Source organism: Neopelma chrysocephalum, unplaced genomic scaffold, assembly GCF_003984885.1.
Source record: "Neopelma chrysocephalum unplaced genomic scaffold, ASM398488v2 Primary Assembly neopelma1_26b, whole genome shotgun sequence".
NCBI classification, from domain to species: domain Eukaryota; kingdom Metazoa; phylum Chordata; class Aves; order Passeriformes; family Pipridae; genus Neopelma; species Neopelma chrysocephalum.
Window position 1 is genome coordinate 4,075,400 of NW_020897696.1, and position 27,522 is coordinate 4,102,921.

General features: G+C 39.8%; 1 protein-coding gene across 2 annotated transcripts in view; it reads right to left on the reverse strand.

The window, feature by feature from the left end:
- The window catches only part of CDYL (chromodomain Y like), a 107,648-nt gene extending 81,691 nt beyond the window's left edge, over window positions 1-25,957 (reverse strand). For both annotated transcript variants that reach the window (XM_027676263.1, XM_027676264.1), the window contains exon 1: window positions 25,769-25,957. In XM_027676263.1, the coding sequence (XP_027532064.1) occupies window positions 25,769-25,792 (24 nt within the window). In that variant the 5' untranslated portion in view covers window positions 25,793-25,957. The remainder of the gene's footprint in view (window positions 1-25,768) is intronic.
- Between the last annotated feature and the right edge of the window lie 1,565 nt (window positions 25,958-27,522).

A 27,522-nucleotide genomic window follows, 5' to 3' on the forward strand; every position in this document is an offset into this window, starting at 1 on the left:
CCAATACATGTACACCTCTGTAACTTCTTCTGGCCTAAAAATCTACACATATTACATACATGTTTCATACATGAGAAAACAAACAATTTTTTGAATATATCTTCAAATTGTTGGGGGAAAAAATAAATATTCAGTCTAAACAATGGTTGGTTTGCCTGAGTATGCATTTTCCATGTAAGTAAAAGTTGCAGGATTGGCTTTGCATTCTTTTAGAAAACAGAAGTGGATATTCTACTACTTAGCAAGATACCAGCATTTACTCTATTCTTAATTGTTTCAATTTTAAACACCTAATTTTACATTTAGTGGTGTGGTTCTATCACACCAACGCAGCTCGCGAGATATTTTGCAGACTATCAACAATGCTAATGTATCAAAATCAGCAGAACCAGATCATATTCTGACACCAGAGGAAATCTAAAAAAATGCTCAGCTTGGCACCTAACAAACAACTTGAAATCCTGCTGGTAAGCACTTAGTTATATCATTGATCCAAAAAGATTTAAAATACAGTAAGAGGAAGAAAAGGGTAGAGAGGACAAGAGGGTCAACAGAAAGGAACAATAAAGAGTACACTCTGAAAAAGAGCATTATTTAAAGACAACTCCAAATCTCTTGCTGTGTTCAGTTCTCAAGGTGGAACAATAGATGGCATTTTTTTTTAATAAGGGCTTAAGGAAATATTGTTTGAGAATAAGGCTTCAACAGACGAAAAGACAGAACAGTGTCTATGAAAGACACCAAGTAAAAAGAAGGCGAGGATTAGGGGAGAACAAACGTTACAAAGGCTGCACGTAGAAAGTACTGTACAACAGTAGTGTCATCAAAGAGAAAAGCAGGTGGTTTTTTAGCACAGCATGCAATAACAGATTTGAAAGTTACTTGGAGTAGAAGGTGGGAGTAAAATGGCCAAATGGAAAAGCAGGAAAAACACTGTAGATGAAGTGGTTTAAGAACCTAGATGCTAGTTCCTGGCTAAACTCAGTCAGTACTCACAAAGGATCAAATTTGTACTTAAGTCCCAGTGAAAACTGTGGTCCAATGGATAGGCTCAAACTACAAGTAACACTCAAATTTCACTGAAGTCTATGCAAAACTCAGCTGCTCAAAATGTGTGTAAAAATAATTTAGGCAATTCTGAAAAAAAAATAGGAAAAGGGCCATTTTGAGAAACAGAATTTCACCATCACTTCGTTCTTCTCTCAGGTTAAACAAGAATTATGTCTACACAGTGGAACTGGACAGCATTAAGATTCTCATCTTCTTTAAGTATTGCCATCCAGAAAGGTGTTTTTCTCAAAAAAAGCTTTTGGATATTTTGAAATATCCTTATAATTGTGCAATATATTCTGAACACCTTATCCCTCCCAGCAACCATTTTAAGGTCTGAATTTGAGTTCTCAACATAAAAGAATGTTTTTCATTATTTGTCCTGCAGTATCTTTATTGTGATTCCCAGTTTAAGGATCTAGGACAGGAGTAAACAAGTAGATGGACAACTATACTTCATCAGACTTTCCCCTAATCTGGCACTGGCAGAGATTTGGATACCTTCCAGCAGTCTTTACTGCCTTCTTTATTTTATTATGAAGATTATGAAGCTTTTTTGAGCTATATTCCTTCACAGCACTGAGTGCATTTTGTAGAACACAGTATTCTAGAGAAGGTTTATCTGATTCCAAGACACTTTGTAAGATTATAAACAAATAAATTCTTAAAGACAAAACAACTGCATGAAGAAATTATGTTTTCTTGGGAAGGAAATGGAGAAGTAAGGTTCAGAAGCCTTATGAAGCATCTGAGCTGTCAGGACAAAATAATTACTTATACCACTGAACAAATGAGACCTTCCAAGCAATCTTTTGCCACCTCTCCATGTACATCTGCTACCACTGGGACATAGATTGTCTTTCTTTGAGAGGATGTTTAAACTCAAGGGCAGACTTTAAGAAGGTACTAAGTGCTAGCAGTGAAGAAGTAATCTAGTACTCTAATTTGCTCTTAGAGGAGGTCACTGAACTGCCTCAGAGAGCAGCACAATTATACAGCATTTTGAGACCAATTTATTCCTTTTGAAAGCAGAACGAGTAAGTGTGAAAGAGCTTCTTCAACATTTTATTTTGTTTTCTACAGAAAAAATTTAAAAAAATATGTGAAGATAACACAAAGATCAGCTACAGTCAGATGCTCAAGCTGAGAATGAACAGAAGCCCTTTAATGGCAACTTGCAGAAAAGTGTTACCAGTGGGTGACCTGCTACCTGCTCATCCTTGCTTCCTTCCTTTTAAGAATAGTTTTAGGGGTTTTCTTTTAAAGTTAAAAAAAATAAAGGACACTGGTATAGTTGTGTCCACAGATGCACATTGTACCCATCCAGAGAACTAATACTGCTGAGAAGGATAATACTTATGTTTTAGCTGAATTTCTGGACCTGATTCACATACAGGTGAAAAAACAGATTAGCCAGCACAGTGGAAGAGAGTGCACTGGAAAAAAATCTTCCCCAAAACAAATATTGTCTCCTCTCCCCATTCCTGTCACAGTACTCACTTAATACATATGAAAACTATGTCCTAACAGTCAGAAGAAACACTAGTTTTATATCAAGGGAATAGAGAAATACAGGGAGACTAAAGGCTGACACCTCCCCCGCTCCTGTCTAAACCCCAAAAGAACCTTATCATCATCATCCTCTGCAGATTTCAAAAGAGCAGTAAAGCACAAAGCAATTCAAAAGACCACCTGGCTTATTTTCAGGGCTACCAGCTTGTCCCCCACATGGACAGCAATGAACATCACAAGAAGACTGGGCTTCCCACAACGAACTCCTGTTCCACACGGTTTTTTGTCCCTCCACTTCAGAACAAAGCATCCTAAACCGCAGCCAAGCAGGATCTTGTGTTAGACACTCTCCACAGAGTTATGCCCAGGTAAGCTTCAAATGCAGAGTTAGACCGCCATGCTGTAAGACTGTATCAGACAGGTAACCTGATGGGGGGCTGCCTTCAGTTTATCATTTCTAAGCATCAACCTGACCTTGCTCATGCTAGGCAGTCCAAACTAGTTTTTTATGTTGCTTTGTTTCTCATACCAGGGAAGGTTTCAGACATGTTGGTTCACAACAAAGGATGAGAAAATCATGTGTCTGAAACATTAGCCAGTATTCCTCTAGAACTGTATTCCTAAAAGATTGTTGGCGGCATTTTTAGAACAGGCTTATTTCAGGAAATAGCAACTTGCTGGACTGAGTCATACATATCACTTGTATTTGTTTTGAGAACCCCTCTGCTGATAGCAGGCATTGTCAAGGTATTCTCAATGTCAGCAAGTCACAATCAAAAGGTGCCAAGTCCAAAAGTCATGGAGTTCTTTTGATGTATGGCATAAGCAGGACATTTCTGAGAAACATTTGTGCTGTGTGTTCTTGGGAATATGAATGGAAAAATTTACACATAGATAGCTGTGAGAGGTAGGACTGATTATGCAAAATGTGGTTCTCTGAAGGGGGCAGAGGCCCTGAGGTGGAAGGTGATGTAAATGAAAAATTCCTCCCACAGTGATGACACCAGTTTTTAGTATTTTGTTGGGGACATGGTGGTGTGCTCTTTTCAGTGTTCTCATGCCTAGGCCTTTCCATCAGTGGGATAAGGTCTTTAAATTAGATTAAAAGCCATCAAAGCAGAAAACTTCCAGTTGTATTAGAAAGATCAATGTTTGTGTGGTTAACTAATTTCCAAAAATGGACATGTAACAGGAACTGGTAAGAAAGTGAAAACTGATGAAAATTATCTGGGTTTATTTCCATATATCCATATATATCCATATATCCATTATCCATACATCCACATACTAACCAATATACCTCCCAAACAGAAGATTTTGCTGTTAGAAAAGGTGCAGATGACAAGCACTGCTGCAGCTGACAGTGACTGCACAGTTCTGAATTTATGTGTAGATTAGCTCTATGTAGCACAAGAAAAAAAGTAGTCTACTGTCTAACGTTATTGTCAGCACTCTCAGAACTGTTATTACCAGGACAACAAAGAGATCTTTCTCTTTTCATACAGTTGGTTTTCAATTGCGCAGCCCAATTATAAAATCTTGTGCTTTTACAAAGTAGGCACCAGAGGGAGACCTGCACTTTAGTTCAACTATGAAATGATGCTGGCAGCAGTCATTCAAAGGTGGACAATCAAAGCCTCTTGGCCAATATACTCTAGGTGGTTCTGGGTGAAATAGTGGCTAACAGGAGCACTCAGAGAGGAACTGGTGCTGGCAGACTTCTGTTCTTTTAATGGCCAAAAAACTTAAGAATGCTCCAGGAAGAAAATCAGGTTCCCAAATTTCAGGCTGTAGATGAGTATACATCAACCAGTTTGGGCATAGCTGAGAAAGACCTGCTCTTTGCCCCTTATGCCCCCAGTTTATCATCACATTCTGCTGTCAGTTACCACTTCTCAAATCTTCTGGCTGAGCTACATATATAAGAACTCCCTAAACATGTCAGTCAAAATAAGCTAGATCAGCTTAAGTAATTTAAATAACAAATCTTTCCTAACATGGCTCAATTTGACTGAATTGGATTAGGGAGAGCTCCTGTGAGCAGCTCAGCTAGCAGACCAGAGAGGGCAGTAACCCCAGGTAGAGGGCAGCGATGAATGCTTTCGGGTGGACTTGCTCTTCCATTGACAAAGCTACTGCTGAAGGAGGATGTAAATACATATATTGTAGGCAGGTTGCTACCGTTTTGTAAGCCTGATAAGAGACATCTAGAGAAGCTATATGGACATGAAATATATTACTTTCTTAAAAACAGGTACTCTTAAGTGCAAGTGGGGAAAGGTAAGTGGCAATGGCTTCTACGAAGCAGGTAAGACCCCATAAAATTGATCCCATGCACATGAAGTTGACCACACTAACTGGAATCCATGTACACAAAGAAAAATAAAATCATTATTATGAATTATGGGTCTGTTAGTATGGAAAAAACTACCAACTCCTTACCAATATAGCTGGATACAAGGTTTATACTTATGATAATCACAACACTTAGTGTTTGCAACACAGCAATGCTTATTAGAAGTACTCCCTCTACTCCATAATTTTTCTTACTATCCAAAGGGAAAAAAAATCAACAACATCATCAGGTCCTCATATGCATTCCAAGTTAAGAAAATTATTGAACAGCAAAGACTAAAGAGCAAATTCTAAGTTTTTGGGTTGCACAGCCTGTAGGACACAGCACGCTGGACAGGTCACCCTGGCTTTCTGTGGCTCCTTCCTGTAAGGCTCCCGTGTTGCACTCATGGTTTTGGTGGGGGAGCAGGCTCAGTTCGGTGCCAGGGCTCAGCTGCACTTGAGGCAGGGGAATACGGCACTGCAAACCTTGCTTTCTGCAGGAGCATAGCTGGAGTGTGGACACACATAATGTCTGTGGGACATAATGCTGTGGAAGCTGCCAGAGGTGCCCACGTAACTCTGCTCTCTTGTGGTAACAGGCAGTCATAAGTCAGTAAATTTCTAGAAAGTTTGGGTTTTAACTTCCAAATTGAGAACTTGGGCTTTGCATTTTTGTTTAAGCAGATACAACTCAGGTTTTTAATTCATAAATTCATTTTAGATGCTTCCAACCACCAATACAAAAACGTTGGTATTTCAACAAAGTTATTACACCTTTAATGCAATTTTGCATGTTGTTTTAAAAATACTTCATTATAAGGGAGTTGGTAGTGAAATAATGCAAATTTAAAGTTTCCTTACAATGGCAGTCTCATTTAAAAGTTATACAACCTCCACAGTTGCGAGCAGCTTCTGAAACTCAGCAGATTAACAGTCCAATGATGCTTTTTCACAGCTGCTTAAAGCAATACTCATGGGATTGCCAAAATTTAAATTGAACCTATCCCTGGGAGAAAATCTGGCATCAAATTAACCCTATTAAGCAGAACAGGAGGGGGAAAAAAAAGCAGAAGTTGGGGGTTATGAGGGAGAGTTTTCAGATGGATAAACTCCAAAACCTGTCTCTGTATGGAATCCTGCATGCCCATGGTGGTAGAGGGGACATCCAACTGAGGAGATGAGGAGCAGGCAGGATATCAATCTACATTGCCTTGGAAATACATGGGAATCTCTAGTCCTTGAGAATAAGGACAAACAGGAGAACAAAACCTGTCAGGTTTTTGCTTACGGCTTACACTTTTCTCCTGGGAGCACCAAAGGGAAGTACCCCTTCCCACTGAATTCATCCAAAAGGGCAGATTAGCTGTGCACCTTCTAGTTCGCTTTTAATTATGACGGCAAATGGTTTTCTTCCCTGTCCACAGGACCCATGATCCAGTCTGTGCATAAATTAGATACAAAGAAAGAGAACTAAGAACTCAGAAGCAACCATTAATCTGTCATTTCCTCAATCTAAAGTGTTCGAATTTGTGACGTAAATAACAGTATTTTTACAATGTGGTACAAAATCTATAAAGAAAAAAAAGCAAAAAACCAAAACCCAAAAGATGCCTAGGTATAGCTCTTGCCCCAGAGAGCTCACAATCCTCCTCCCCAGAGGGACACAAGAGTTTTATCAGATTTATCAAGTATATATGAGCAAGGGGCTAACCAAATGTGGTTTGTTTATATGAACACTTCTTTATCAGGCAAGCAAAAGTAACCATAATTTCATGGGAGTTGAATTTGAAATATCTTTTTTTTGTGTGTGTGGTAATACTTATGCATTGCCAGTTAACTCTATCACAGAGCAGACAGGGTACAGTTTCACTTATATTGTCTCACATTTTCTTGTATCAGTCAAATGGTTTTTCTAAAAAGTGTCAAATTAGTTATTTAAAAAGTTATGGTGAACTATCAAAATGCACCCTAACAAGGAACGTTTGTGTATGTGGTTACGTTTTCTAAGCAGGATTTTAAATAAAGCTGTAACTTTTTTTTCCCCTTGATCATAACAGCCTTCATTTCACATGCAACTCCAGCTTTTGCCCACAGTTACTCCAGTGCAATAGTGCTTCTGGAGTTTAACAAAACAGAACGTGGCAGACAGTGACAAGTCAAAAATCTACACCTGAACTGTTAAAACCAATGTAGAAATTGCAGAAAATAAAAAAAACCTGCAGCAAAAAGGGGATTCTGACATATTCACCTCTACATTCATCAAAGAGAAAGACCTACTTAGTCCTTTTTACACTGTTTATGAAGTAAGTTGAAGACTAAGCTCAATAGCTGTGATACGGGTAAAAATAGGTGTACGGTTTAAGCACGGCAACTCATACTGCTCCACAGGAAGAATCACTCTCCTGGTCAAAATATTTGCCTTTTCAATGAGCTGAACTTTCAGGTCATCTGTTAACAATGTAGATTCTTTCCTGTCTAGAAGAACGTTATTGTCTCTCCTTTAACAAATAGCAGGGTATTATTCCCAGCTGGTTGCTAATGCACACAATTAGCATGCAAAAATCTTTCAAAATGCTATATGGAAGATGTATGTGTTGCTTGGATGATCACATATTTTGATTTAGTACTTAATATTTAATTCCTCTGTATGTGTAACATAAAAATTAAACTCATCTTTATTATATCCTCTCATTACATCCCCAACCCTCCCTTTCCCCCTCTGTTTTCAGCCTTCCATCAAAAATACAGACACACATTACAACTGAGTACAGAGTGTCACTGATGCTGAAAACACTTTTATCATATTTTGCAGATGACCTGTGTAGGAGATGATCATTTAGTCTGCCTATCTGTTTAACAGATAATTTCACTCCAAAATTCTTGCATTAGGTCATCATACTGTGCTTGAACTAAAGGCATCTTTTTGGAAAAATTCACAGCTTTTTTTTGCTGACATATCCAGAACATCCTTAAATATGCTGTTCGGATAGATAACTGCCTTCAGTTTCAAATTTATTATATTGCTAGAAGAAATACACACAAGTACAGCTTTCAGCTCCAGTATTTTGTCTACTATACCTAAAGGACTACTCCATCTGAAATCTTGCCCCATATAAGTACTTAAAGGCCACCAGTCACTTCCCGAACTTCCCTTTGCTAAAAACTACATAGACTGAGCTTCTCCAGGCTCTTACTGTTCAGCACGGTTTGTTGGCTTACTTGTTTTTATGGTTTGTAATTGTCCTTGACATGTTCTTCTGAATCTTTTTAAGTTTATCTAGGTTTTGGGTTTTTTTGCACTTTAAACTCAAACAGGATGCAATTTTCTAACATCTCATCAGAGTTATACAGCAAAATAACAGCACACCTAATTCCACTTGGGATCCATACTGACGGCCTGCAATGTGCATTTTAGCTACTGTATTGTATCACCAAATTACTCCTTTCCAAAGTACTACTCTCCATTCTACAGGTGTGATCCCACTGTCTAGACAGATATCTTTAGCTATATTAACATATGTTGAAATGATCGCCATTAACGAAGTACAGACCATCCCTCACACTTATGAATCCATCAATTTTTGCACATATGCATTTTACCAGAGCTTACATTCTATTTTCCTCCAGATCATTATCCAAATCCTCAAAGCAATGGACTGTGAACAACTTCTATAAAATCCAATGTGAATGTCCCTAATCTATTACCGCTTTATGATCCGTCAATCAACCACTTTGAAATGTATTTGATATGGGCCATTTTGACTTAGCAAAGGGATGGATTTCAGAAATCAGAATACCATGCAGTACTGTATAAGGTGCCTTACAAAAGCCTACTACACATACATGAGTATCTTTGCCAATGAAAAACTTTCAGCCTCAGAATAAAGAAATAAACACAGACCAGTTCTAATTGTCATGGACTCCAAGAAAATGTTAACAACGATTACCAGTTGGGCAAGCAGTGACTATACTTTCTTTAATTTTCTGCTAAACAATTCTCATTTCAGCCTTTTACAGTTCTTTCTGCGATCATTATCACAGAATCACAGAATATGCTGATTTGGAAGAGACCCACAAGGATTATCAAGTCCAACCCTTAGCCCTGCACAGAACTGTCCCCAAGAGTCACACCGTGTGCCTGAGAGTATCACCCAAATGCTTCTTGAACTCTGTCAGGCTTGGTGCTGTGACCACTTCCCTGGGGAGCGGGTTCCAGTGCTCAACCACCCTCTGGGTGAAGAACCTTTCTCTAACATACAACCTAAACCTCTCCTTACACAATTTCAGGCCATTCCCTCGGGTCCCATCGCTGGTCACCACAGAGAAGAGATCAGTGCCTGCCCCTCCTCTTCCTCTCACAAGAAAGTTGAAGACTGTGATGAGGTCTCCTCTCAGCTTCCTCTTCTCCAGGCTGAACAGACCAAGTGACCTCAGACACTCCTCATAAAGCTTCCCCTCAAAGCCCTTCACCATCTTCATTGCCCTCCTTTGGACACTCTCTAATAGTTTAATGTCTTTCTTACATCGTGGTGCCCAAAACTGCCACAATACTCAAGGAGAGGCCGCACCAGCGCAGAGCAGAGCAGGACAATCCCCCCTCCATTGACCGGCTGGCGATGCTTTGCCTGATGCCCCCCAGGACACAGTTGGTCTCCTGGCTGCCAGGGCACTGCTCACTCATATTCAACCTGCTGTTGACCAGGACCCCCAGGTCCCTTTCTGTGGAGTGTCTTGTTCCTCAGTCTGTTTGTACATTCGGGGTTGCCCTATCCCAGGTGCAGAATCCGGCACTTTGCTGTGTTGAACTTCATATGGTTGGTGATTGCCCAGTCCTCTAATTTATCTAGGTCTCTCTGCAGGGCCTCCCCACCTTCAAGGGAGGCAACAGCTCCTCCCAGCTGTTTTTTTAAATTAACCTGTCCAGTCTAATATTTAATGTTACATACCAGCCTATCCCATTTACACTTCTAAGAATTAAAATTAACACAAAACAAAAATACAAACCCCAATACCTTGGATATCTTCAGTTGGTTGGGGTTTTTTGTTTGTTTGTTTTAAATCCTGATTTCTGTAGACTAAAGAAAAATTTAAATTTGTTTGTTCCTAACAGAATAAATAAATATTTTTTGTAAGTCACGATAAATTGTGAACAGAGCATCCAGATTTTGGCCACAGAACAACAGTAGTCTGACTCACAGCAGAATCATAGAATATTTTTTTCAGTACTTCTGTCTCTTCTCAACTATTAACATCCCTATCTAGTAGACACATCTTCACTGGCATTTTTTGCTCTCAATAGATACGACAATTTTCACATTGTTCTTAACCCCATGGATAGAAGGTTTATGATTAGTGTTTATATAACCTACTATTGACGGTCTTTTTGTTGTGGCAGTTAATAGCCACTGCTGCTTATGGCATTTTCTCTGAATCTTCATCCATTTGAATATTCACCTCTGCCTTATTACGCTATGACAGTTTCATATCTATCCCTAATGACTTTTCATTGTAATAATTACAAAACGCCTGAGTAACTTTTATTTTTAAGCAATATAACTTTGAAACAAAACCGCTTGCTTTATAATTTCAGTAAAATCTGTGTTATATTATTTCTAGGAAATCACCCCTTTAGCAAAAGTCATTATTGGCAAGGTCGGTACTGGATAGAGCATTGAAATAAGCAATGGCAACTATCAGTGCTGATTGTTTTCATAGAAGTGATCTTATATTTCATTTCACTTTTGTCAAAAGAGTAAAATTGAAGAAATTTCTTATTCTCAGAAAAGTATGGTGAATGACCTGCACATATTAGTAACTCCAAGAAAATGTTAATAACAATTACCTAATGTAATCACTCTGAAATAACAATGCACGTTTTCTTTGCATCTAGACATTTAAATAAAGATTCCCCTATCATAAATCTCAGGAAAATGTGCCTCTGCCTCTAAAAAAAGAAAATTCAGACCTTACAGAACTTTCTGAGGCAACTTTGCACCCTTAAGCATATACTTTATTTAATTGTTTTTACCTTGTGATAAATCAAAACCAGAATGCAATATTTTATTCCTTGTTTTCTGGATGTAAAGAACCCAGTGCCTAGGCCAGGTCGACTGTTAAACCAATGTCAGAATCGAACCACAGAAGAAAAATGGAAGGGGCAATAATAATGGCCTAATTTTATAATTCGATTTTGCTCTTACTAAAGTGTGACACTCAATAAGTGTGGCACAGTAAAAGTTTATTTGACTTAGTAATTTTCACATAAGCAGTCTAGAGTGTTCGTTGTTTGGTTTGGGGTTTGTTTTAAATACTTTGTTGGCAAGTAAATAGATTTAAATATATTGGACTCTTTCCAGACCATGATCAACAGATATTTTTTAAACTGACTGTAATCTTGTTTTGTACTTTTAAATTATTTATTTAATAATTTGTTGTTTGTTATTTTTTAAAACTAAATGAAGAATCAATATCAATGGCTGGCAATGCCACTAAACTGTCCTGGTTTAGGAGCAAAGTAGAGCTTTTAAACTTATTGCTAGTTGCACCTGTTAAAACAATGAGTCATCGGAATGCACATTCAGGCAATTTTAATTTTTGTGTGCTACACCCCAGAAATTACCAATATTTTATGTCTTCAAACTGCATACAAATGCAGAATTTGTAATAAATATATTAAATATTTTTAATAAAATTGTCTTTTAAAAGCTGAATACATAATCTAGTATTTTATAATGATATTTAACATTTAGAAATAATAAATTTCTTAATTAAGTTTTATCTGCACCTAAATAATTGACAAAATATTTTTACTTAATATATGCTAAATAAGGGGCTTACACACACACAGAGAACTGAGAACACTGCATTTGGGGCACTTAAAGTACTCAAGCTGCTTTCTAAATTCTCACTCAATTATTCTATATCTCTATGTTCCCAAATCCTTCTGTAACACAGCACTAGCCTTGTAGTCTTTAATATTAGTAGATGTTTTTCTTTCCTAACCAGTTTTTATTTATATATTGGAAGGAGTTAGAGAGCAATGCAGTTTACTTTCCTTATCAGTTTTCCCACCTTCAAGTAAACACACTCAAAGTGAAAATAATTTGCTCCTCCGCTTGTGAAACCGAAACCAAAAGTAATTAAAGCATAAGTTTTTCTATCCAAAAGATATTGACAGCACTTTTACTCTGAACTTTAGTTCCATTGGAGCGGCTAAAAATAATCTTTATGAATATCAGCATTTTAAATGAAATGCAGCTCAAAGCGAGCTCAACTACAAGGAGACATCCTGTCTCATCCCACTCCCTGCCCACTGCCCACTCAATGAATAACTAGAATCCTTAGAAATAAATTATATTTTTAACTATGCTTGTATATCACCTGCATCTTCAGATTGGGTTTGCACAACAGCCTCAGAGCATATTACAATATCATCATGGTGGACAAGGAAAATACAACCTTACCCCCCTGCAGGCTTTTCATTACTTCCGTGCCACAGCAAAAGTAATAAAAAGTTTCAGCAAACTTTGTAACTGCTATGCTTTAAGTACAATTCAGGGAATTGTAGCAGGTATGCAGCACTGAGAAGTAACTGGAATCACAACTTATTGCAAGCACGAGTTTTCCATTCTCACAATAAACAGAAGGGTAACCAGTCACTCAAACATACAGCACAGCATCTTCTCCTCACCCCACCCCTGCATGCGCTGCATGACCTCAAGGTGGAGTCTGGGGACACAGGCTCTGAGTCAGCTCAAGCCAAGGGCAAGAAGCTGTGCAGCCGCACTGCAAGTCTGTCCAGCGAGTTGATCCAGCTGCAAATTAAGCATGCAGTTTGATAGATTCTCTTTTTTTTTAACAGAGCTAAGTCATTGCTGCAATCATCTCTCCACATCTAACCCATTTTCTCCTCCTATCTCCCTTCAAATATGCCATATATTCCTGTTCCTTCACTTCAAGTGGCACCTCTTGGATTTCAACCTTATCCAGTCAGTAAATTGCCAGAAAACTATTTCTACAAAAGCAGTGGGCAACCTTCAGGTAGGCAAGCTTCCTTAATCAGCATTCACTTGACCCAGCGACAAAAATCGGTGTTGGTGCAAAGAAAGGAGGAAGAATGAGTGGTTTGCTGGAGAACGCGGTGATGGAAAGCAAGGCCTGTGGCACCTAAATTTGTTTAAGCTGTAGAGAAGAGAGCCCTAGTACTCACAGCTGAAAGTGGACAAAGAATAGATAGTCTCCTTCCTTAACGTGTAGTATGTTTCAAACCTAAATGTTAAACATCACACCATTCAAAGAAACATTAAGAGAAAAACTGACACAAACACTGTCAGGATACACAAATTTTTTCCAAGTGGTCTCAGGGCTTGCTCACTGAGGCTGTTCTTTTGTGGCCATCACTCAGAGGCTTAACAGCTCCAATGACCTTCCACACCTGCTTCATCATCTGGGCAAACACATGCATGGCCATGCACAGAACCAGATTGAGGAACTGCTTCAACCAAATAAACATTTTCGAGGCAGGGTTTTTTGTTTGGTTGTTTTCAATTATGCCAGATCAATTTTCCAATCCTCTTAACACATGGCCATGCTGCTGCAATGGCTCAACAGAAAGAACAGCTGAGTAACTGGAGCAAGGACCTGCTGAAGTCAATCATAAAGTGCTGCCACCCCAACACCTTCCAAGATTTAATGTAAAAGGAAGTAAAATACAACAATTTTTGTTCAAAAACATAACTCCATCAGTTACTATCACTCAGATAACAAACCCTAACTTACACCCTAGTAGCTCCACATAGTGGGGTGCCTAAACACCATAGTGCTGTGCTTAAACTCTTTATACTTCCACAGCACAATCCCTTAACAACATTCACCTACTAACACAGTTTACAGTCCCAAGGGAAGATCTGTAGTGAATGAAAAGTTGGATATTATCCAGCATTAGGATCAGAAGACTGTAGAAAAAGGAAACAAAACCTCAGTGCTTAGGAGGCCACATTTAAGGATATTTAACTTAACTGACTAAATTGACCCAACTAGCCTTTCTATACCATTTTGTAGAGAAAGGGGATCAAGTCTGATGACCTTTTAGAGGAATTTCACTTAAATGGTCTAAATGGCCTTCTGGATGACTCTCATCACTGACTGCCGAGGACATCAAAGATAATGCTGCATGCTAGTTGAATACCTCTGCAGTTAGCCCCACCAAAGTCAAACCAAACCAAAACCCAACTTAAAAGGGAGACAGGCTTGTCTGTACCTTGTAGTTGTAGCATGGCTTCTCACTGTAAGACCCAATTAGCCTGCTCTACTTAATTCTAAGACGTTCTGACAATATTTACTTGTGGGGAAAAAGAAAAACAAAAAAGATAAAAGGCTTTATTTTGCTTGTGCTTTGGCTCAGGGACTCAAACTTTGTCGGGGAGATGATCAAATGATTGGCAATCATCTCTGAAATACTCAGTCTGAGTGATATGCTCAATGCTAGACTGTGACAGAGAAAAGAGAGAATCACATTTTTCGAGACAGTGTTCAGGTGTCCTAATGATTAGAGCCTCCATTGTTCCCCAACAACCCCTGCCTACCCATTTTTCTACAAAAGATAAACCAGTTTTAACAGATAGGCCTTTCCTCCACTACATAACCAAGTTTCAGATTCTTGCAGAAAAATAGAAAACATCCTTACTTTACAATCAATAGACAACTAATTCCACACTGAAAGTGCCCTTTCCTGAACAATTGGATGGAGAAAGATTTTCCTGGTGGCTTGACTGCAAATGAGAGAGACAGATATTGAAAAGACATTGGGAAGGTAAAACTCAAATGTTTCACAAAAGGTACAAATTAATAGAAAGGGAGTGTTCATTTAGTGAAAAGTAGAACACAAAATTATCAAATGGTTCCACAGTCAATCCATTTTCTTCTTCCTCTTCTCATAATTTACCATGTCTCAGTATACTTTAAGACTTTATTTAGCATATAAAGATATAAAATCCCTTTTCCCAAATTAATCACTTTTAGTCACATCTTAGTTCAAGCTTCATAAATATAAGCAAGTGTACACAAGAAAAAATAAAGAGCCAAATAAAGCATTATTTTACTAATAGAAATAATAAACCCATATATACAGATATACGTTAGAATGATGACTCTCATTAATTCCCATTATTTATGAAAATATCCACAGCCAAATAACATTATTTTTCTTTGACAATAAGAATGCCATTATACGGAAATTATTTTGTGTGCATGCAATGAATCGGTTTTGTTACATTTCATAGCTTTGATTAGATATATATATATATATATATATATATATATGCTCAAGTGTGAAGGATAAAATTCTTTAGAATAAACTAGGTTGTAATTACTTGACTAAGGACTTTAGCATTGAATAATTCAATTAATACTGAATATATTCAAATAACAGACAGCAACAAACAGCTTCACATTTTACAGACCAATACCAGTAATATGTTTAACTAAGATCTTATTGTACTGAAAAAACATATCGCATGCTATTTAACAACTGATATTTGTGCATCATTCCTTCCTTTTCATAAGTATCCAAAGGCACAAAGAATTAGAGCATAGCAAATTATTTTATCTGGATAAACGGAGGAAAATAACATGGGGATAGGTATAAATGAACAACAGCACAGTTTCACCTGCCACTATGAGTGGATTAAAACCTAACGTTCATGGGGACATAAACCATATGATGTCCTAGTGTTCATTCTATATCCTCACTAAATCCATGTTTCATAGCATGCATAGGTAATCTCCAAAACACCATTTTATTCAATATGCTTGTTCTGCATTGCATCAGTTTCAGGGCAAAACTGAACTTAAAATCGAAATTGATCATTGTAAAGAACTGGTTTTAAAGATGAGGTGTGTGAATGATTTATCTCAACACACATTTTAAAAATATCCAGTAAAAGACAACCCTGTTATTAAACCTTTACTGATAAGAAAGTAGAGAAGCATGGTACAGTCTGCATACATGTATCCTGCTGATGAAAATATGAGCAAGATTCCATCTTTGTATGGTTTTAAAGATTTGTGAAGTAGTAATCCTTTATATCCATTGGGTTTCTGTAGTCATGGAACACAAGCTGTCAAAATCAGCAACAGCTTGATGTACCAGCTTCCATGTTTTAACAGTCCTACAATGTTACATCTCAGAGATGCATCCTTAAATACAGTGATTTCCATCTTCTCATTCAGAACTCGATATTTTGTTCTTGGGTGGTTTAAATAAATAAGCACAAATCTCAGGAGATGTGATGAATACAATGTGGGAGAGAGAAAAAACAAATCAATTAAGGAGTTGCCCTGATAGAAGAGAGATGTCTCTAACGTGAGTGAAATAGAATCTAAAACACTGATGGAACTTTTGAAACAGGAAGCTACCTTATTTGCCATTGGCATCTGGGAAAAAATTCTTTGTTGTTATTGATCATCATTGCTTGATTACGTGGGTGAAAATACAGCTTATTCCAATGTTAATTCTCTGCAAGTCAATGTCTCTCAAAACTTGCCCTAGACTTCCATATTGCAGTGTCTTACGGAAGTTTTTTTCTAAATTAAACCGAAATAGAGATCAAGTGTCCTTTACTCTCCCACTCGACACAGTCCCTTTTGTACAATCAAATCCAAACATGAAGTACATAACACTAAGCATATGAACCACACAAAAGAAAAAACACATTTGAAAACAACTTGTAAGCTGGGCTTTAACCTTCTCTAGCCACATACATATACTATAAAAAACCTTATGTGCACCAACAGTTTAAATTTTATCTTTGAAACTTCTGACCTTGCAATATCAGAAGTGAAAATTGATTGACTGCTCTAAAACTGCACTCATTTCTGTTGCCCTTGGGAATGTCTGGGCATCTATTTACTCCTTCAGCTGCAAAGGAGGGTGGCGAGCTGGGGAAGATCTACAGCAACCCTTTCAGGAGGCATAAGAAACTGTTTAGCTGGAAATGCTCACAGTTGAGTTGAGTTGCTTTGAATACTTCTATATAGAACAACTATATTTATTATCTAATTCCACAGAACAAAAGCTTAAGATTCTCAGTCTGATGCAAACATAATTCCTTTTACTTTATGCTTCTTTGTTCTTAGAAAGTACTATTAATCCAAGATCAAGTTTGGTCCTTATCTGTGACCCAAACAAGTGAGAAAAAAAGTGTGAGCCTTGAAAACATTAGTGGTCACCTAAGAGTTATGGTATAGAGTTACTACTGCAAAAAGCCTACAGGAAGAAAAAAACACTGTTTTTTTCTGTTTTCAGAAGTTTTCCATCAATCTTCCTGATTTTATATATTTTACTCCAGTACAGTCTACTATGGTTTATACTTACCCTCACAAAACAGTACTAATTTCAAATAATGAGATTAATTCCTAGAACTATTATTACAAATGCTATGACAATTTGTTTTATTCTCTGGGCATATTCCTCTTTCCAAATTTTCTAGACTAGGAGTCTACTCAAACAAAGCTGCTAGCTAGACTTTTTTTGGGGATGGAATCCTTAAGCACATTAAATCTCCACTGAAGACTCTGTAGGTATCTGGAGCGTACACTGCTGATGACTTTAGGTTTCACACAGAGTTAGTGTTTCTGTTCTGTTTGATCACCTAAGCTAACAACTTCTTCTTGAAAAATTTAAGTACAAATTAATAGAGTTCAGTAACACCAATGTATTCTGTGGTTATGACTCAAAAAATACCTATACAATTGCCTTAAACTCCAACAACTGAAGAAGACTCCTGTGAGTGTTCAGAAATATTGTCTGAAGAGAAATGATGAAAGTTTAGCCCAAGGAACAATTGTGCTAACACAACTGAGCAACCTGGCAATCACACCGTTCTCCTTACACCACACCCTGCCAGGATCAACAGAAATGGGCACAGAATGGCTCTATCCACAGATGTGCTCCTGCCTTTTCCCGAGTCTGCAGCCGCAACCCTCTGGCAGATATGTGCAGGGAACGAAGGTGGGCTATGAACAGCTGGGCAGCTCAGGTCATGCTGCTGGCATTTTATAACCAAACCTGAAATCTGCCTTCTCCCAACAAAACCAGCCATGAAAGCTCCCAGTGACTATTGCTGTGTCATGTTTCCCACTTTTTCCTCTACAGTAAGACATTATGGACCTGTCATAGGAATCAGGAAGCTGAACTGGGTGGATCTTTTGTGTAAGAACCTATAGTCTTACACTCTCGTTATTTCTTTTCAGACACAATCCCACGTCTGTTAGTTTTAACCTTGTAAGTGACCTAGCCACTAAAGCAAAGTGGAAGAGTTACACTGCACTAGTAGGAGCTATGTTTTATACATACATATAACTGGGGAAAATATGGTGCTGAAATCAAAACACAACAAACTAGCATAATTTAGCAACTAGCCAAACTATAATCCAGCTAACTTTCACAAATTTACTTTGAATTGCTTTGCATCCCTCATATATCTAGTTATTGGTAACAAAAATGTTATCAATATCCTGATGATGCTTCACTGAAGAACTGCATTTAATGGAAAAAGCTACAGACGTCTGACTGAGTAGAACATTCAACACATCACAGTCAGGAAAGTATTTTGGAGTTAAGGTATATCCATTTCAACATTTTTAAGAATGTACCCCACTGGTTCCCCTACATACATATTTACAAAATGTACATCTAATATTTTCTGAGATAAATACATCATAACATACTTCCCACAACTTGCTTTAAATTGACATCTTCAATTTAAAGCCAAATTCCCTAAACCAAGAAAACTTCCATAAACCAGTATTCTACAGGAAGTGGAGATGCTTAGAGAAATATTTACGTGTCTCTGTAAAATGAAAATCACAAAGTCACTTAAAAAAAAAAAAGGATGTATTCTTCCTTCCCTGTCAATCTAGGATATTAAAAAAAAAACCTGGATTTTGATTTTTCAGATGCTACTATGACAATCAGACTGAGCATTAACACCTAATTTCCTTAAAAGGCGTGAAACCTTCAGAAACTGTGGGGGCAGAAGAGTTACAGAGGCACAACTACAAATGTGGTTAGGCCACTTAAAACACATACCTTATCTTTCCCCACAAAAGAAATGAAACAAACAAACCCTCAGACATAACACGGCCAAGAAGGAAGATTTGATCAGAGCTATACTAATTTATTTCATGTACTGTGATTACAAAATGTGAAGCCTCACTAAGGAATCACAACAAAACTAAGTTACAGTAGTTTCATTATTAAATATAACTAATAGACAGTTAAAAGATAATTAGAAAATAGTTGCTTTATTTTGCAGCTAATGCTACCAAAGTGGCTTCAAAATAATTAAAAAATGGAAATCTATGATTAAAAAATGGTTTTTAATCCATATCCATTCTATGTATTCATACATATTCACAGATGCCTTGAAAAATATCTACCACAGGTCACCATTAAGGGACACACGTAAATCTTCTGAGGATGTTTATGAAAACAGTAAATATTCTTCCCTTAATAGTGTACTAAGCTGGTAACATGTTAATTTTCTTTTCCTCTAAGTAATACAGAGAGAGTTCAAAGAAAGAGTTTCAAAGAACACAAAATTCTTGTGTATAAATATTAAAAGTCCATCAAAAATTAGAAAAATAAAAGCTCTTCTAAGAAAGATACTACAGCTTTGGAAAATACAATTGATAATGAAAAATACAGAACTTTTAAGGTATTTTCTAGTCTAACAATATACTGTCAGAAAAAGCACATGGTATGTTTAATTTGTAAATTATAAATGTTTTACTCTAAGATTAAAAAAATAATCAAGCCTGTACTTATTGAACAATAAAGTTATCACATGTCATCAAAAACCTCAAAGGCACAGAAGAAGTGAACAGAGAGTGACTTGAGCATCCATTTTAACCCCGCAAACACAGTTTGTGGAGCTCCAACAGATACACAAAAACAATAAACTGCCCAGTAACAGCAGATTCGGAATTTATTACAGAAGAATAAGAGTGGCATTACAGGCCTGCATATCTGTTATATCCATCAGATCTGCACATCCAGTGCATATTTAAGAAGTCATTCTGGTTGAATAAGATGAAAGCATAACTGTTAGTAACTTGTTTTTTCTACCACTTATGCACAGGTCAGAAATGCTGCAGCAGTCAGGAAGAAATGAAGCTGCACCTACTGAGAAGTCTGAAAAGGACACGGCACCACTGATGCTGTTCCAGCTATGCCAGCTTTCCTGAGGAACAAGGGGCTGTGGTGTGTCTCATTAAGTCCTTTGTGTCCGATAATTCATCCTCATTCAAGAGGTACTGAACATCAGCATAGTGGAAGCAACCTTCTGTGATAGTACTCTTACAAGTTGGAAGTAATTATTCTGTAACTCTAAACGTAACTGGCACCACAGCAGTAAATCTCTGATTGACCAAAAAACTCAAGAAATTAAATCACAGTAAAAGCCAGGGACTGTGAAGGTAAGAATTATCTGAGCTTTACATGCTTTATGGATGGTGCATCTCTCCCCCTTTCCTACTTCCTCTGCCTCCCATCTTTTTTTTTCTGTGATGGACATGGGCAATTCAAAGTAAGTTACACAGAAAAAAATTAAAAACATATTTTCTCAATATACCTATTTTGTACATGTAGGTACAAATGAGTTTCATGCATAAAAACTGCTAAAACATCAGTTTATCTGTGAACCACTTGCAGTTCCACACAAGACACAGGCAGAAGTTCATTCCTTTGCACACGTGTATTTAAACTCACTCCGGGAGCAGCCTAGAGCCTTGCCAGGCCAGTGGCACTGCAGAGGGCAGAGCACACTGGAGGAAATCCCAGGGGGAGCTCAGGCATTTCCCCTGTTGCAGCAGCAGAAGACAGGGCACCAGACCTTCTCAATTTTGTCCAGAGCTCTGGGGCTAACTCAAGCTGGCGAAAAGCAGCCTGGCAAGGGACATGGAAAAGTCAAGCTTCTTGCACTAAATACGATGGCTCCATTTCTGCAGTGCTCTTGCATTCATGATCAGGTTTAAAGAAGTGAAAGTCACCAATGGGGGAAGAACAGCTAATCCTCAATTCTATTTTAAGTCAGATGTATAGTTCCTAAGGGGTGAAAGCAATACAAACAGGTCTAATGTAAATTCCTAGTCTTGTTTAGTTGGGTAGGGTCAGTCAAGCAAGTCTTAGTCTTTTACCTTGCCTGAAACAAGCAGTAACATTTGCATCACTTGTCAAGATAAAATCGGAAAAACTCAGGCATTACATCTCAATGACTATAAGACCTCCTTTATGAACAAGATCTTCAATCAAGATCTTGGGAATCAGCACATCAGAGACAAGCAGCAGAAGATAGATCTCAAGACAATTTGGACTTCCTCAAGACAGGTTGAATTAAAAAAACCCATTTCAATGAGGAAGAAAATAGCTATTGCCCAAATAGCCAATTCTAATTTGTTGTTAATAGCAATTTTTCATCAAATAGCTATAAGAAATTACAACAAACTCTGAGCTATGTACCGCAGATAATGGATTTACCCTTTCAGTTAACTTAAGCAAAACAAATGTTTAAACTTCCCAGTAAATGCACACAAAACATGATGAAGGTTCGATTGCTGCAGTGTTACTAGGGCTCTGAGAGAAACTTTGGGTTTAAGTGGGTAACTCCTATGCAGTATCAAATTTTCAGCAAAATCACAGCATTCCTCCTCCAATTTTCTACACTCTATTATTTAAAAAACTAGCCTAGGAGATGAAGAACAGCCCACAGGATCACTGTTTTTGACTTGTGGCTGCTACTGTACACACAAAGTTTAAATTTTCTTGGAATATGTGTCTTTAGGTCTTACTTATTAGGTGATTAAACCTGACATATAGCTTAATGCAAGGCCATAGAACTTCAGGCAGTTGCTCCTTAAATTTCTTTCAGTTTGTAGTTTCCCTGTATCTCTATAATTTAATGTCAAAGGTCTTAGTTCTAAAAATAAAACCAAAAATACTGAATCATCATTGGAAGTGAAGAATCACCTTGAGAATACCAGACACCAGGATGAAAAAAATGCATATGTATTTTGCAAGACACTTGAAGAATTAAAAAAAAAAAAAAGACATTTTCCATTTTATAAAACATATAAAAATGTATAATTTTGAACTACAGAACTTCAAGTATGTTAACCTGTAATATTTTTATGGAAATCGATTAAGTCACCTTAAAACACTAGGCTTATGAGCAATGTCAAGGTAAAATACAGGGTGAAGAAAAGGCATCAATGCATAGGCGTACTTGCAAAGTTCACACAAACTGTTTTGCTTACTTCTGGTAAAACCCAGTAAAAATGTTGTGATATGACTAGCAATCACGGCCCAAGCCAAACTATGGTTACATAAATTAAACCAGTGGGCCATTTATACCATCACCTGTACCAGTAATCCTCAGAGGAAAGATAGAAACACTTGGCACTTTAACTAGATACAATGCCCACAGACAGAGAACTTCGATACATTTCCACCACACCTAATACAAAAAAAAGTTAATAAATTTGATGAGAAAGAGACTCTTCCAAACTCAGCACAGAGTTACTTGTTGTCTACCAGATGCCATTTGGTACATCTGACCTACTGGCCAACACACAGTTGTCCTGGAGAGCATTTGTATGGAATCATTTCCACATTTCATCAAACAAACTTGTCATGCCAACCACAACTCAGAATGACTTCAACCCCAGACATCACTACAAGACTTTGCCAAAGGAGGTCAAGGGATTTGACTGCAGTGAGAGCAAACATAGTTTGCTTTCAAAAGAACCTTCTAAATGAGGTGGATACCCTACTTCTAATTACTCCAGAGAAGATAAGGAGAATAATCAACACAATTTCAACTGGTGGGAAACAGTCACTAAACTAAAGTTGTCACAGTGAAAAAGAAAGTAGCCCTACTATTCGCCCGAAGGGATGTACAAAGGACTTTCCAGAAACCACAGCAACGCAGATATGAAGAGAGATGCCCTAAGATGTCAATCCCTATTGAAAAAACTTGTGGAAATCCAAATACGATGGCACCTTTTCTTATGTTTTTCTTTACCTGTCTTGTTCACCAGTTTCTCCATGTCTGTCCACCTCACTAAGAAACAAATTGTCACTTGAAGAATCAAACTTACAAACAGAAAAACTATGCTATTCACCTCACCCATAGAGTCTGGCAACATTACCAATTGTTTCATTTTCCATATAGAAAAAAGAGTCTCTTTAATTTTTCTCAATATAGTTCCATATTTTCTTCAGATTTTCTACCCTCTCAAAAAAAAAAAAAAAAAGCAGGTAGTCATTACCACAACCTCTAAAACGCTCAGGAACAAATGACATGGAGGATATACAGCCCAGGAACAAACAGCATAGAGGATATACAGTCAGACCAACAGTCATCCTTCCAGCCTGTTCGTATATTTCAAGGGCTCAATCTTTGAATTCCAAATCACTGGTCTACATAGAGGTCAGCTCCCTCTCTCCAGAGATGATATCCAGAGTAAAACTAATCCCATAAACAAATGAATCCTTTAAAAAAAAAAAAAGGAACTTACCTTCATTTTTTTATAAGAGGAATTCTTATTTGTATTTTGGAAGAACCATGACACATATCAGCAGGAGTAGCTGGCATTCATACTTAGGCTAACAATTGCAAATAGATTATACATTTTTTTTATCAAGACACCAGATCTAGATTCAGATGGAAAAACAGAGGTATAACAAATGGCACTGGATTTCAAACACCAGATTCAAAGACTATTGTATGGCATGAACTATAAAGAAAATAGCCATGAAACAGAAATAAAGTCCCAGTCAATACCCTGGGCAGTTCACATAACAGTTTAAATTACTAAATAGTTAACATTTCACATTAACCTGCAGCTATGTCCTTCCCAAATTAGTGCTCACTACATTTAAATTATTTATTATTTTACGATTTTTCAAACATGGCTAGAAAATTCATTATAAGACAAAACTTGTCAAAAATGAGCAATCTAGGAAAAAAAGATAGCTTGGCCACATCGGAGTCCAAAAGCATTAACAACTTCAGCATCTCAATCAAACTTTGCACATACATGATTAAAGAATGTGTCTCATTTTTAAAATTAAAGAAGTAGTTTATCTCTTCAGGTGGTTTGCAAAAGAGGATTTTGCCCGATAGCCATCACACACCACCTGCCAAGTGAGGACGGCCATGCTCGACAGACTACTGAGACTTTCGTACAAGTCAACATTTTCAACACAACTTAAGACAACTAAGAAGAGTCATGCACAATGGTCACTCAACTTCAGCCCAATGCCCAGCAAACAGAATTCTTCTGGTCATTCCTTTATCCCTGTTGAAACCAATATCCTATTGTCCATCTTTGATCAAACACAGCAACACTCTAAGAGCAAGTACTGGACACATCAGAGTCTATGGGCCAAACTCCACAAACCCAACAGAAGTTTTTCCAAAGTCAAAGCAAGTTTTTGGCAATCCCTTCGGATGCAGAGTGGTCTCTAAATTTCTCTCCTACTTCCAGGGATGATCCCTTCAAGATTGGCTTAAGCCACATTATGAGGATGGGGAAACCTGCCAAAGCAATTAACTGTGATTTATCTGTCTTGGGAATACAGGCCTTCGGTCTTCTTTCTAGTCTATCGGTTCAGCACCTCTGCTTGGCAGTCAACTTGCTTAGAATATAAGCCCACCAGGGGCACCTTTCACTGGCATGTAACTCCATTAACGAGAGATACATGTGCACCAACAGTACAGTAAGACATCATCTGTCAAGTGTCCTGAAGGCTGTCTGTTCTCCCTTTGACCTTAGAGTTCCAGTCTCTGGATATAAATATTTTTTTTTAATAGATCACTGCCTAGATGCATATTAACTACAAGATAAGAGCATTTTTGGTTTTGGGTGGCCACTTCTTTACCTACAAGGCAAGAACGGCTCCAAAACAACAACAGCTTTTCACTCCCAGGGATGACTTCTTGTAAAAATAAAAACAAGGAAGTTCAATCCAAGAGAACCATGATGCTTTTCAATCAAGGGCAAGGATGTGAAATTGCCACACATAAGACAGGAAATTCAAAGTTAGGCTGTCACCTCGCTCCGTTCTTCACCCCAAAACCTTCCTCTCCCGTCAGCACACCCTTTGACCACCTCCCGAGCGACGAGTGAGGGATGGCGTGTCAGAGCCTTAACTTTCAATCTTTTTGGGGCTTCCCTTGCAACCTCAACCGTATGGTTGGAGCACGAAGAGCCGAAGCAGTTTAAATTTTAATATTTTGCATCGCCGCAGCTTGCTGCACGGCCAAGGGACACGATGGTGGCACGGGACCTTGGTACAGACACAAGTCCAAGAGGAGAAGCCCCTCAGCCCCCCCCCCTACCCCCCCCCCCCGGGCCGGACAGAGGCAATAACTCGGCTTTGCACACATTTTTGCACAGCGCCGGGCTCGCACTCCGGCGTGCTCGCTGCCGGGGCTGTCAGCGCCGCTCGCCCCATCCAGCACCCCCTCTGCTCCTGCTGGACTCAAAGTGTTGTGTGAACGTGGGGAAAGCGGAGGGGGGGGAAGGGGGGGCAGTGCAGGCCACGGTAACACTTTGCCGTCTCCTCCTTTCAGTCACATTTCCGTCCTCCTCCAGCAAAACTGGGGAGGGCAGGGGGGGCGGGGGGCCAGGCTGGGCACACACGCAGGCGCCGGGCCCAGCGCGAAGGGGCAGCACCCGCCGCAAGTGTGGGTGACAAGCCCGGCGGCGCTCCCGGGGAGCAACAAAAAGGCTCCCGAGCGGGTGGGGTGGGGTGCGGTGGCCGGGGGGGCCGGGGGCAGGGCCGGTGGGGTTCGGGGGCTCTTACCTCGTAGAGTTCCTCGGAAGCCATGCTGGGGGAGCCCTCACAAGGTGGAGTTGGGTGCTGGTTTGGAAATACTTTTGTTTCAGTTGGTGTCCGTTTGGCCTCCTCCTCCTCTTCTGCCTCCTCGTCTTCTTCTTCTTCTTTTTCCTCTTCTTCTCCTCCTCCCTCTCCCTCCTCCTCTTCTTTCCCCCCTCCTCCTCCTCCTCCTCCTCCTCCTCCTCTTCCTCCTCCTCCTCCTCTTCTTCTTCTTCTTCCTCCTCCTCCCTGCGCGTCTCTCTCCAGCGCAACTAGCAGCTCCGCTCGTTAAATGCCAGTGAGGTGCTGCTGCTGCTGCTGCTGCTGCTGGCGGCGGCGGCGGCGGCGGGGGGGGTGCGCGCACGGCAGCTGCGCAACTCGCTCGCTCTCCCCGCTCGCCCTCGCACAGCCCGGCGCGCACGCACAACGCGCGCCCCCGCGCACACACACACCGCGCGCCCCCGCGCACGCCCTGGTCCGCGCGCCCCCGCGCACACCCTCACACGCGCGCTCGCGTTCTCCCCCCCCCCACCCCGCACCCCTCTGGCCGGCCCCGGCTACGCTCGCTCTCTCCCTCCCCAGGAACACTAATCGAGCGCAGAGAGGCAGCGCCACACGCAACCACCTCTCCCCGCCCCGCCGGCTCCACCAGCCGCCCCCCCCCGCCCGGCACCATCCTCCTCCTCCTCCTCCTCCGGTCCTTCCCCCCCCCGCCGGCTTTGATCTCCCATTGTCTGCTCAGCTGAGCCCGGCGGCGCGCGGGGGGCCGGCGGGGGCGCGCGCCCGCCCGGGGCCGCGCCCGGGAAACCGCGCTGGGGGGTGGGGGTGACCGCGGGACGGACGCGGAGTTTGGAGAAAGGGGGAGCTTGAGGGGGTGGTGTTGGGACGACATGGGGCCCCATGCACGTGCGTCGCTTCCCCGAGCACCCCCCTCTCCCAAGTGTTCGTCCCTGCCCGACCCTCCAGGCTCCGCTCATCCGTGGGCTCCACCATCTCCCAGCCCATCGCCCTACTGCGGTGCCGTATTTGCGAGCAACGCCGTATCGCGAATGCATGCGTTTCTTTCCCATCCGAACTTCCTTGGTTGGATGCCTTCGCCATAAAATAAACTAAGCAGCCCTCAGTGGTCCCTGCCAACGGCAGATACATGCCTTCCATCTCCCAACTGACCGCGTTTGCCAAAACAGGAAGGCCCTGCTGAGGCCTCCCTGGTACGATGGGTCAACAGAAAGTCCATGAGCTGTTGACTTTCTTATGAGTCCAGCACTCGTTACACCCCTCAACATTCTCATGCTCTTGTCACCTCTTTCATCTGGTGGTAGTGCTTCGCAGGAATTTGTGCACGTGAGGAACTGTGCAGCAAGCCATTACCTTGGTGAATTGGAGGCATTGCTGTGCAAAGGTACATGTGAAGAGTTACTTCTTCAGAAGCAAACTCTTCAAGACAGAACTTATCTCAAAAGGGCTGAAGGGTGGGACAAAACCAGTGTCAGGACAGGAATGCCACACCTGTGTGTTCTGCCATACTTAGGCGTCCAGGGAGCCATACTCTGCCACAGAACAGCACAAGTTAAACCAGAGTTCATCATATTTGTTTAATCAACTAACCCAATGGGTCAACTAAATTTTGATCAAATTGCCTTTTTTGTGTTTGTGTGTGTGTCAAAGTCTTTCAGAAGTGTTTCTGGAAAACTAAGAAATTCCTCAATGTTCTACTTTGATGGACAAGTTTCAGACTGTCC